Source organism: Argiope bruennichi, chromosome 3 (assembly GCF_947563725.1).
Source record: "Argiope bruennichi chromosome 3, qqArgBrue1.1, whole genome shotgun sequence".
In the NCBI taxonomy this organism is placed as follows: domain Eukaryota; kingdom Metazoa; phylum Arthropoda; class Arachnida; order Araneae; family Araneidae; genus Argiope; species Argiope bruennichi.
The window spans coordinates 111,099,410-111,112,541 of NC_079153.1; the positions used below are offsets into that span (position 1 = coordinate 111,099,410).

The following is a 13,132-nucleotide window of genomic DNA, read 5'->3' on the forward strand; positions in this document are numbered from 1 at the left end:
TCCTGCAAAAAGAGATGGTTTTCTCACGTAATGCAGACACAATTCTTGGTGGATCTTCATAGTTAAACACACTCTCCTATAACGTTTCCCTTCTGTTGACACATTACACTACAAGAACGGCGAAATTTCTTAACAATAAATGGCATCACTGTGTTACTTGGTTCATGGAATTGTTCTGCCACCTTTTTCAAATTCTGTCCACCTGCCCGACCGCTTCCGTATGAGCGGAAATAATGCACAACTATAAATCGTTTTCATCCGTCCAGAGATCCTTTTCCAACAACAACTGCACAGCACAACTTCCTTTTCGCTATTGCAAATATGTGCAGCTGGAGGCATGCCTCATCGACAAACGCGATCACGTGTTCGAGATGCGCGAGTTTCAGTGCTGTATATTTTGGTGCATACTGTATATATGTTATGTTCAAAAATACATATATTTTAATGACATATAAAAATTTCATGAAACTGTCAGAAAGTATAGAAATATATTTGATCTCTTCTCCCACTTACCAACAAGTTCATTTGGTCACGAAGAATTGTCTCTAGGTACTGAACAGAACTCTTAAGGGGTTTTGCAACATCTCCGAGAGTATGCCTAAAAATGAACAAATACATTTAAGTATTACAAAATCAAACTTAATTGAAACATATTATTTTAATGCTTTTATAATGTGCATATGTTATGTATTTAAAACTGGAACAATTCACATTTTTTTTTATATTAAACATTATGAAAATTAGAATTTTTCCGATACTTACTGCAAGCATTAACCATATGCTAGCTTTTAATTGTTCCCTCCCCCTTCCGAATCGGCATATATCACACATTAATATGTTTTTTCGCAACTAAAATTTTATTATATTTGCCGAAGACATTCAGCGAATATTAAAGTTCGAAAACGGCATGCAGTTTATATGTAACATAGTTTTGAAATAATTGCTACATTTTTTTTAAAGAAATCGGTAAGGTTTACTCATTTATTCTAAAGGGTGTTTTTATTTTATTTTTATTATTTATATTAATAAACACCCATTTTAATCTTAAAGGATGTTTTTTTATTATTATCAAAAGGAATTTTTCATTCATCGAAAAAAGAGCTGTTCTTAAAATTGTTGATAGCCATTTGAACTATTGAAAATTTCGAAAATGCTCGCCTCCAAAGATTGCTCCTAAGTAATATTTAAACTAGCGAGACTGGTCTCCTCAAAACTTTTTCGCATACTCCCTAATAAACTTGTCATGCCAGAGTACACCTTGTATGGAATAGGCGTACCATAGTTCCGAAATATTAACTTTTGGCGTGAATTTAGCATTTTTACTGAATCTATAGTATCATATTTGGCGTGTTTTTAGACGATTAATCACTGGCATGCAGTTCATAGTATCCAAAAATCCAATTTGTGCTTTAGATAAGTTTTTCTCAACCGACTGAAGCAAAGATTTGACACAAAACTGCACTTGTAGTCACAAAATCTCATAATATATTTCATATATTTAAAGTTATTACATTTTTGAGTTACCGCGTTTACATATTTCTGGAAATACAGATCGACAGACAGTCAATCCGTAGTTGGTTTTGTCTCAAAACTTGACAGATGTCTAGGCTATACATGTTAAAAATGTGCACTGAATCCTATCCATCTAGCTCTCTATGTTTTGTGTTATTGTGTTGACTTATATTCGAACAGCCAGACAGACGAACTTACTCTGAGCAAATTTTAATCAAAATTTGACAGAAGTTGGAGTAAAGACCGTATACCAAATATCAACCGCCTACGTCAAAACGTTTTTGCGTTATTTTTGCCACAGACAGACTGACGGACGGACGTTTTCCTAAAATGTGTTTTCCGAACTCAGGGAAATCTAAAACGTGGAGATTCGCTATAATGTCAAGTCCGAATTTTTTTATGATTACTATACTTTCTCTATACTACGTAGACGAGAAAGTAAAAACGCATCTTCACTGCATTACTGATTCTTTTAGGGCAATAACAAACTTTCAGATGTACATATCAAATTAAAATTTTTCTGATATTGCGTTTTTTAGACTCGGCTATGGGCAAAACAATTTCTGTAAGCAAGTCATAACTTGATTTTTTTTTACCGGATATATAAGAAGAAAGAGGACTGAAGATCGGAAAATTTCATTATGCACTATCCGCATTATCACACAAATTTTCATAAAGGTTGGAACTATGAGAATGAGAAAGAGTTTAAGAGAATGCAACTGATATAAATTTTCCAACAAAATGACTCTAAACTGTCGATGCGGTCTGTGAATGTGTTTACAGTTTTGTGTTGTAATCTGTTGGTGTATCAACAACGATCAACAATCGTTTCCTATTTTTTGTTAGTCTGGAAACGACAATGGCAGGAAGTTTCAATTTAGTTTCACAACTTTTTGATATCACTTCGTGGCAAAGAAGTAGATCTTTTTCCATTTTGAGATCTTTCTCTCTCGATCACACACACACACGCATACGCACGCACGCACACTTATATATACACAAATACTGATATATATGATATTCTGACTTCCAATTTATTAGCAGCGCCTGATCACTGACGATCAACAAATTGAGAAGTATTGGTATATGGTGAAATTCCACATTTGTATGAAGTAATTTGAGTTATGAAACTTTGACGCATCCTAAAAACTAGATTTGTAATAGTTATTCAAAATGCTCATCAATTTTACTGCGTCCTGAATAAAACGTAAAGGTAAGTTGTTGGCAATACTGGAATTCAGTGGAAATGAGCTTTAAATCAACGGTACCAAGGCTCTACTAAATTCCTTAAATACGCTTTTTGATCTTGTAAAGTACCTCTCATTTTACAAACAAAATTTCACTCGGCTTGAGGATCATTAACGAAAAAAACGTTGATAATAAATTATAAATAATATAACAAATCCGGAAATATAATTTAATTATTCAACTAGAATTTTGTCTAAATTGAGGGTAAATATATCACGGACGTATTAGTTGACAAAATTAATTGAATTGTTTTATCCGAAAATTTAAGGAAGCTTGAGACGGCGATAATTTTGTTTGGAAATGAGATTATCTATGCTTTCCAAGTTTGGTAATGAAGAAATGTTAGTTTGTTATTATATTATTGATATGATTTAACGTGCCTATGAAAAACATTTCTTGATATGATCTTCAACTTAATTAATTTTCAGATGCTAATAAATTACTAAGTTCCCGATGTATGAAGGAAAAATTAATTATTTTTTTATATTATGTTTTAGTTAAATTGAATTTTGTGTCACATGTTATAAATGATTCATACCAACTTGTACATACGAAAAAAAATATTTTTTTCTCATTTTTACTTTCTAGTATAGAAAATAATCGTTAAAAAAATTCTTGTTTAGTATAGTAAATATCGTTAAAAAAGATTCGAATTCGAGATTTTGACAAAGTTCCACGTTTTAGACCTCTCTAAGTTCGAAAAACATATTTTTAAAAAACGTCCGTCTGTTTGTCTGTATGTGACAAAGATAATTCAAAAACGCTTTGAACTAGACGGATGCAATTTGGTAAACGGTCGTTACACCAAACTTCCTTTTCTATCAAATTTTGAGTAAAATCTGTCCGGAGGAAGTCCGTCTATCCGGCTGCTCGAATATAAGTTAACACGATAATTAAAAAACGAAGAGAGCTAAATAGATAAGATTCGGTACATAGATTTAGCAACTATAGCGTAAACATCTATCAAATTTTGAGGCAAATGCAGCAAAAAATTGATCATATGTCAATCTGTACTTTTAGAAACATATAAACGCGACAATTTAAAAAAACAAACAATGATTTAAATATTTCAAATTTGGTATATGACTACAGGTAATAATTTTGTGTCAAAGTTTTGTTCCAATTGGTCGGGAAAAACACGCTTAAAATGCAAATTCGGTTTTCGTATGCTATTAACCATATGTCAAGGATTAATTGCCATAAAACTCGCCAAGGATGACTCGATAGATTTAGCAAAAACGCTAAATTCACCCAAAAATTACACTAGTTCCATGCATATTTTTTTTTTCTGAAATAGCACCTTTATTAGAGAGTATGCGCGAAAGTTTTGGAAAAACTACTTACACTGTTTTTTTTTTTTTTTTTGTTTTTTTTTTCTTTTTTTAAACTATAGAGAGATACGAAAACATGAGTTCAGTTTCCAAAAACAATTTCCATTTGATTATTCAATGTATATCAGATAACAAATAATAATAATAAAGTGTCCACTGTATAAAAACAAAGTATCCAAACACTTCTGAACACAAAATTAAATCTCTCACCGAAGGCTAAGAGCAGATGAAAAATAACCGCAGGTGATAAGTTTTCCCCTAAACAGAATCTCAATCCACCATTCCAAAGTTCGGCCTCAAAACACTGCCTGAATTGAAGTTTTGGGAAAGAGAGCGCGCGGAAATGAAATCAATTTCAGACCAAAAGACAAGGTGGCGAGTAAACGAGCAGACATTAAAGGGGCCAGCTGTTGCCAGAGTTCACGTCGTTAGGTCCCCCGACCCTCCCCTTCTGATGACAACTTCATACATCCTTCGGCGCTGTATCGCTCTTCATTTGAGACTCACTGGCTCACAAAAAGATGAGGAGCAATATTTGGCGATTTAGCGCACCAGATTCAAAAGTAGTTGAATCGAAAATTCGAGTTAAAAATCTTGGGTTTAGTTCATCCAGATTAATGCCCCGTTTTGAAACAACATGAAGACCATTTTAAGAAACACCTCTTTTTTACTTTCCCTTATACGTAGAATTTATGAAATATAGGAATCGTCAAAAAATTCGAACTCTATATTTTGACGAATCTCCACGCCCTGAGTCTGTAAAACACACTTTTAGAAAATGTAAGTATGTCTGTCTGTGACAAAAATAACTCAAAAATGCTTTCTGCTAGACGATTAAAATTTATTATACCATCTTTACACCAAAATTGCTGATTTCTATCAAATTTTGAGTAAAATCTGTTTAGAGGAAATTCGTCTGTCCGGCTGTTCCAATATAAAACTAAGTGAGCTGGATAGATAAGATTCGGTACACAAATTTAAAATCTATAGTGTAGAACCTGTCAAATTTTGAACCAAATCTAACGAAGGGCTGATTGTCTGTCGGTCTGTACTTTCAGAAACATTTTAGACTTAAATATATCAAATTTGGTATAGGAATTTGTGACTACAAGTGCAGTTTTGCGTTAAATATTTGTTCTATTCGAGTGAGTAAATCGTGTCTAAAGCTCAAATTCAATTTTCAGATACTATTATCCGCATGCCTGGGATTAATCGTCAAAAAACTCGCCAAAGGTGAGGTTCTGTAAATTACGATAAGTTCTGTAAAGATGGTAAATTTACGCCAAAAGTTATTATTTCGTAAATATTACACGCCAATGCCACGAGGCATTCTCTGGCATCACAAGTTTATGAGAGTATGCGAGAAAATTTTGTGGAGAACACCTCCCACTGGTTTTTTCTAAAAATTATAACTGAGCGATACTTAAATCAACAACCCACAATCTAAGTTTCCACACAAACGGAAGGACGTTTAATCAAACGGATTTAATTACCAGTAAGAAATTTCTAAGGTATGAAAAGAATTTTGAAAAGTCATTAACAGAAATGTTATCTTTTTTATTTTCTAGTATATTAACACAATATGGTGCGTTATATGCTTCATAGTACAGTACAGATTTTTACAGTACAGTTGAAACAATTCAATATATTTAATTTATGCAAGAATAATGCTTTAAAATTTTTTTTCTAAAACTACAAGATTTTGAATTTTTTCAATAAATTTCAAAGAAATAATGAGAGAGAAAAAAAGTCGTCAGATTTTGCTAATTTTTTAAATTTTCTCTTACCCTTACAATTATGTCGCTCATTTCATTGTATTTATAGTATGTAGTACCTTATATCGATTTTTATACCGATTATTACAGAAAGTTTAAAAATCAAAAACTTAAGGTTACTACTTAAAGTTACAGTTATTAACTAAGTTACCAGAAGTAAGTCGACCGAAAAATCTAAGACAGCGCCAAGTTGGCGACTGAAGTGGATCTGGAAATGCAGCAACCTAGTTGATGGTGGCAGTGGCAGGCAAATCGCGAATCGGGATCCAGACGACTCTCCCACTGCTGCAGCCCCTATCAATTTGAATTTTAGGATTTCTTTCGCTGATGGGGCGCCCCCTAATCATCGCTTCTCCGAGTCGGAACGAAATTAAATCTTTTCTTCCTCCTCCACGAACTACTCATTTCCATGTTAGCGTCTTCATTGAAAATATTGCTTCCTTTTTTTTTCCCGTGAAAATATTTACGATGTAAAAATTCACGTATCTCACCTAATAATAAAAGCGAACGTGTGTGTTTCTGTTGGTGCTAAACAGGATAGATGTTAGACTCAAATGCGAGAAAAATACATTAAAAAAATTTAAAATGTGCATCTCGAGGCATTTTTATGAAATTTTAATTAGAATTTCAATTAATTAGAAATTCAGCAAATTTTTTTTCTAGTCGGTAAATTTCAGAAATATATTCACGCAGAAACTATATTTACACTATCTTAAAACTTTAAAAAAATATTTTTAATGATACCAATTTGATTGCAGTACTATTTTTCATGGTTTTTTCTAAATTTTTAAAAGTATTTTTATATCTAATTTGCAACAATATTTTCCACCACTATTAATGAATTTTATAATGTTTTCATTGTTTCTAATTTGGAAGCAGATCAGTTAAAATAATAAAACAGAATAGCAATTAATTATCAAAAGTGCTTTTTTTCCCCCGAAGAATCAAATAAAAACCAGCGGGAGTGGTCTTTTCAAAACTTCCACGCATATTCTCTATTAAAGGTGATAATACCAGAGAACGCCTTGCATAGTTAAGATCTATTAACTTTGACGTAATTTTAACATGTTTACAGAATTTTTTTGTCACCATTGGCTAGGTTTAATTTATTCTTGGTAAGCAGTCAATAGTATCTGAAAATCAATAATATCTGAAATAGTAGTTGAAAATCGAAAATCGAAGCTAGCTTTAGTTCTTTTGAATTTAATTTATTATAATCTTATCTTAGAAGAGGCACTTTTTAAAATAAAAACAAAAATTATTTTGCTATCTTAAGAAAACATTATCATGAAAAACTGACTCTTACAGTGATATCAATTAATTCACTAAATGGATGTCAGTTCCTTGCCATTTTCTGCTGTTCAGAAATTGAATTATATTTTGTAATATTTATTAGAAGTAGAATAATTTTCTGTATATTTTTTTTATATTTTGTGCAATAAATATAATTTTTTTTATTATTTAAATGCATTTTATATGTAACTTGCATTTTTTCTTAGTATTCATGAATTTGATACATTTAAAATATATTTTAAATTTCTTATAATAATATGCATTGATAAAAAATATATGTCAAGCTTTAAATAAATTGATTTTTGGATATAAAAAAACTATCACCTCTTTTAAAAGATATTAACATATTACATAACAGATTTTATATTTCAAAATAATGAAAATAAATTATAAATTTTAAAAAAGTAAATTTAAATTTAAATTTTAAAAAATTTAATTCTTAAAAGTGCATTTTTAACAAGCTTTTTATAATAAAATTTATTCGTTTATGTTTACATCTAAGGCTTCGTTTATTTTCTATCTATTTCTTTTCCTCTTTTGTTTTCTCATATTCTCTAATGTTTCAAAACAGTATTTATCGTTTTTATAACCCTTACCCCTGCACTTTTCTATGATACTCTGAACCAGGATACTTTCATTCTAACTTCCCTGCGTTTCATCTCCAGCTTTTAGCACAATTTCAAGAATTATATTCTTAAGATCGCTTAGTTTTTTTTCTCCCTTTTCTACAGAGCCCTAAAGTAGAATATTTTAATTATAACTACCTCATGTTTCATCTTCAGTTCTAACACAACGACAGGAATTATCTCTTGAAATCCCTAACTTTTTAACCATTCTACTGTACTCTGATCCCGAATCTTTCAATTATAATTTTCCGGTTTTTAACATAACTACAGGAATTTTCACAGTACCAGAGATGCACTGTCTACACATGCACTCTTAGAAGGCCGGAAAAGGCAGAAGAGTCTGCAAAACATCATTCTCCAGGGCTAAGAAGAGCCGGGGGTCCAAAAGCGAGCAATACATCAGAAGCATATCACCGGATTACCGAGTTTAAACTCGAGTTCCGACAATAAAAACCCCGAAATCCTCGAAGGAAAAGGATGGCAGCAAATAATAGAAAGAAGAAAGAAAGAAAATTTTTCCTTCATTTTTTTTTCCAGGGAGCATCGTAGGTGGGGCAAATCTCTCCGGGTAACTTGGGATGGCGGAGAGGGGGGTGGGAAATTCCGGGATAATGTGCCGGAGCAAACCGCAGCGGGACGAAATCTCCTCTCGATCCCATCAGAATGGGATAAAGATCTCCGGAAATGAAGGCAAACCTCAAAATCCCAGATCCGCTACAAAAGAGAAGGGGAAATAAAATAAAGCGGAAATGGAAGTTGAACCACACCTTCGCACATTCCGAGCACTGAGGAGAACAGTGAGTTTTTGCTCGAGGTGGACAAAATCGCCAAATTTCGCTGAAAACAAGATCTCACGAATGCAATATGCTTTGGCAGGATTTTTTAGAATACTCGAAGCAATATACAGCTAATAATATAAGATTATATATCCAAAAGTGAGAAAAGTTTCAATACTTTATAAATAAATAAAGACAAGAAGATCATAACTGCAGTGGAAAGATGGAAATAAATCCAGATGTTATTGTCATAAAATCAAAAGTTATTGATGTATTTGGTTTAAAATATAAACAATCATATTTTCTATACTTGGTGGAGCGAAACCTATATATATATATATATATATATATATATATATATATATATATATATATATATATATATATATATAACACTAACGCACTTGGCATAGAAATCAAGCTTATTGTTGTTTGTCAAAAGACAACAGTCAAATATAAACAAAATATCATATGAATTTCAGATTGCCTCAATCACAGGAGCAAATATCTAGCTTTGATCGGGGACTTCCCAGACATTAGCGCAATCACTAATTGGACTAGAAGTAGGATTCAGGATAAACTTATTGCACGGGTGATTTGTAAAATGATCATTACTCAAAGTCTTCTTCACAGTTCAATCTTTCAGACAACCCCTTATGAATGCAACGAAGACAACATTTCCCACATCTTGTTAAAATGTTCAAAATATACAGTCTACAGAGAAGCGTTCTGGAAAAAACTTAACATCGAACAGCCGAACATTTCTTCTGCCGTTCTTTTGTCTCAATCTCTCAAGCAAACATCATCTAAGCATCTTTATTCAAGCCCTCACGTATTTTGATATCCATAAACTGTAACTTTTTCGCTCCTATGGGATAACAGTCTTAATCGCTATATCCCTCTCTGTTTATATTCAAGTTCAAGTTCACTAAACGTTTCTTCAGCTGTACTGAATCAAACCTTTTGCTTAGCTAATTAATGGAGCTGCAAAATATTATTAAAAGTGTTCCAGAAGTAGTTCACCATGTCACCAAAGAGGACATTCAATCAGAGGAGAGAAGATTTAAAAAATAAAATAAAGAAATACTCGAATTAAGTGCAAAAATAGGCTTAATCGTTTTCAGATAATTAATTGTGATAAGATTAATGTACGGTTTCTCGACAAGCCAGTTCAAAATTGTGTCAATCGTTCAGGAACTCTTTAAAAGTCTGCAATCCTGGGTGTGTTCCAGAAATGCTAACAAACACGATTTATAAAGTTGTAATAAAAAATTGTCACGATTATATTTGGTGAGAAACTGCTCCAAAATTTTTCAATTTTGGCACTCGTATATTAATTTTAATTCTAACCATAATCGTTATTACTTGACCACAGGAAATGAAAAAATCATATCTTCCAAAACAATTATCTCATAAAAAAATGTTTTTTGTATTATCTTAAGATTTTTAAAAATTTATCTTTTTTAATGATATAAAATTCAAATCCATATAATTTTTTATTTTACTGCAATAATATTTTTAATTCAATTTTATATTCTATATGAAACAATATTTTTAAATGCTATAATGGAATTCAAAATCTCCATCAAAACATTCAATCATCTACTTTTATCAATCATGCAGTCCGTAGTACGATTTCCACTTATGCTTTTATGTTGTGATATTATACACTTTATAATTTACAATAAACTGTTTTAATTAAATTCAAGTATTTTAGTCGTATCAAATTAAAAGATGTTTTTTAAGAAAATGCATTTCATATTAATAATTAACAGTTTAGAAATCCAATAATATTGGCGATTCTGGTCGTCAAAAGCGGCTAGTTTATATTCATAAAAGAAAACGTTTTAGTATGAGTACCAGAGGAACACGTCAGAATAACACCCTGGAATCTATCGCTGTGACAGAGAGGGCAGATCTCGTTTGAATGAGATAACTCAATGCTCCCTCTTCGATCTAACCATAATTTCAACAGAATCCAGTCAAGATTTTAAATTTCTTTTTATTAATTTGAAGTACAGTATACTCCCGATTATCCGCGCCTGCCGCACTAAGTTTTTTTTTTTTTTTTTTTTTTTTTGCTTCCAAGCAAAGAGAAAATGCTTCCAAAGCAAGAAGCAAACACAAATGACTGATTTCTTCAAAAAGTTGTAGTTTTACAGTTGTGCTTTTGTAATTACATAATACATTACAGTATTAAAACAATACATATGTATTCATTTTTCTGTGTATCCTTGACGCCTGTCGTAAGTACAAAGCACCTTTCTGTTTTCATTAACAAAATGCATTTTAGGTTAGTTTTGAGTGATATACTAAAATATTAAGCATTAGTTAAACATTTCCTGCTGTTTATTTTACGTTTCATTGTACATAAAACGATTTTTCAAAGTTGGAATGACTCTTTTGCTATACCCGTTTTTAGCTTTTTTCGGATTATCCGCGATTTTTGTTATCCGCGACGGCCACGCCACCCAATTCCGCGGATAATTGGGAGTGTACTGTAGAAAATTTCGCCATAATTCGTTAATTGTATATGCAATAATCATTCGAAGTTCTTTCTACATTTTTGGTATTTCCTGTATGCAATTTCGATGCACAAGTTCTTCAGAAATGAATGAATTCAAATGAGAAATACGTTCACATATCATAAAGTATCTAAGATTGAACAGTCTTAATTTTCTTATAGAAGGAAGACACAAAATATCCAAAAAATAAAAAAAATTATAGTATTTTCTTGAACAATATTCACAACGTATATCGTACTTTTTCAGGCTTCTTTAATATAGCTTTCTATAGCTCCCATGACAGAGCAACGAATTCCTATTATAAATACCAGAACTTGGGTCCTATGAAGATATTGACAAGATTTTCGAATATTCTGAGTCTTTCAGTTTTGCCGCCAAATTCGTCGCCAAGATGGAAGATCATTGACTCACCATTCGTTCAGCAGTTATTACTATATCTGTAATATGCCAAGGAAGCAATATTACAAATTCATAATAATATATAGACATGTGTTAGCAAGGGAAGGAAATGAAATGCAAATAGTGATGTCACAGAACTGCGCATAGAATTTGATAATTTGGAGCGAAATTTGCTTTCACATATTGCGTTTGGTTTATAACTACTAACCTACAAGTTCAGATTATATTGCGGTATGTTTAGGAGGTAATAGCAAGACATTATATTTATTTTATTCAGAAATTGTTGATTATATGTTTAAAAATTTCTGCTAAACTTTCTTCTTTTTTCCCACGTACGAACTATGCTATCAATATCGACTGTGCCTGTATTGAAGGAATTCAATGTGAACATGTATCTCTCGAGGAAGTTACTTAAAAAAAATTCATAATGAACACAACACACAGGAAGAATATCAAGCCAATGTTTCGACTCTTTCCGATATAGACAAGATTCCACATTTATTTTTAAATATTAATCTGAATTTTGAAACTCAAAAGCATGTTATTAATTGTCTATGTAGTAGTTATTTAAAACTATATATGCAAAATTTATATTATCGGGAAATTACTTATTTACAATATTGCATGAAAATAGTTATAATTTAATTAAAATATTTCTTTCAAATAAGCTAATTTGTAAATATATACGTGAAATGCGTTCTTCTTTTAAGTCGATCATTTACGATACAATCACTCTACGCCATGACCTCCATGCCAAAATCGGTCAGAATTGGTGTGGAGCGGAAATATGGGTATCCAATTTCTTCTAATTTTCATAACTTGGCGCCATTTTGTGTGGAAGGAATGGACAGGTTGAGAGTGTGTGGATGAGGGGGAGGGGTTCAGTGTATTCTAACAAGCCATTCTGCGAGGGGATTGCAGTAAAGTAGCATGGCGAGGAGGGCTACAATTCCACTTGCATGGGGTGAAGGGATTGTGAATGATGTCTTAGTCGAAGGCGAAACACAATTTGTTCGTGTATTCGCGTGTAAAGGCAGAAAAATTCTCTTCCGAATTAAAAGAATAGCACTCTGGACTCAAACCACTGTCCCCCAGACCCTTCCGGAAAGCGGTCAAATCGGAAAAAGAGAGCCTGTGTAAAATAAGGATTTGCGTTGCCAAGGAGACCGGACAAAGCCGCACGAAACCGAAAAAAAAAGGGCAAGTGCGGGTAGTTGTACGGGGCAATAAATTTGTGTGGTTCCATCGGCTGGCACCCGGGAATTCATCGGAACTCTTCCAGATGACACTGCAAATCAACTTTCAGGTGGCGAAAAAAGAGTAATAGTGTTTTTTCTTTGATTTGCCGAAAAATGAAAGTTAATTTATCGTGAAACATGATACTTCATTATCAATAGAAATGATTCCTTGCAATTTCACTTCTATATGTATTGGCTATCATTATTATGATTATTACTCGCATGGTATTTTCTTTCACTTATACTAATTTAGTTTGTGGCGGATTGGCGATGAGCGAGAATAAAACATGGGACCTTGTGATTCGTAGCCCAGTAACATGACCACGATACAAAAACAATTGTTCGGGTAGCGTAGCTATTAACTGGCTTATAAACTTTTCACCTCAAGTTCACAATCAAATTTACATAA

General features: G+C 32.2%; 1 protein-coding gene across 2 annotated transcripts in view; it reads right to left on the reverse strand.

The window, feature by feature from the left end:
- The window catches only part of LOC129962581 (uncharacterized), a 93,918-nt gene that overhangs the window by 18,086 nt on the left and 62,700 nt on the right, over positions 1-13,132 (reverse strand). For both annotated transcript variants that reach the window (XM_056076383.1, XM_056076382.1), the window contains exon 3: positions 514-598. In XM_056076383.1, coding sequence (XP_055932358.1) covers positions 514-598 — 85 coding nt within the window. The remainder of the gene's footprint in view (positions 1-513; positions 599-13,132) is intronic.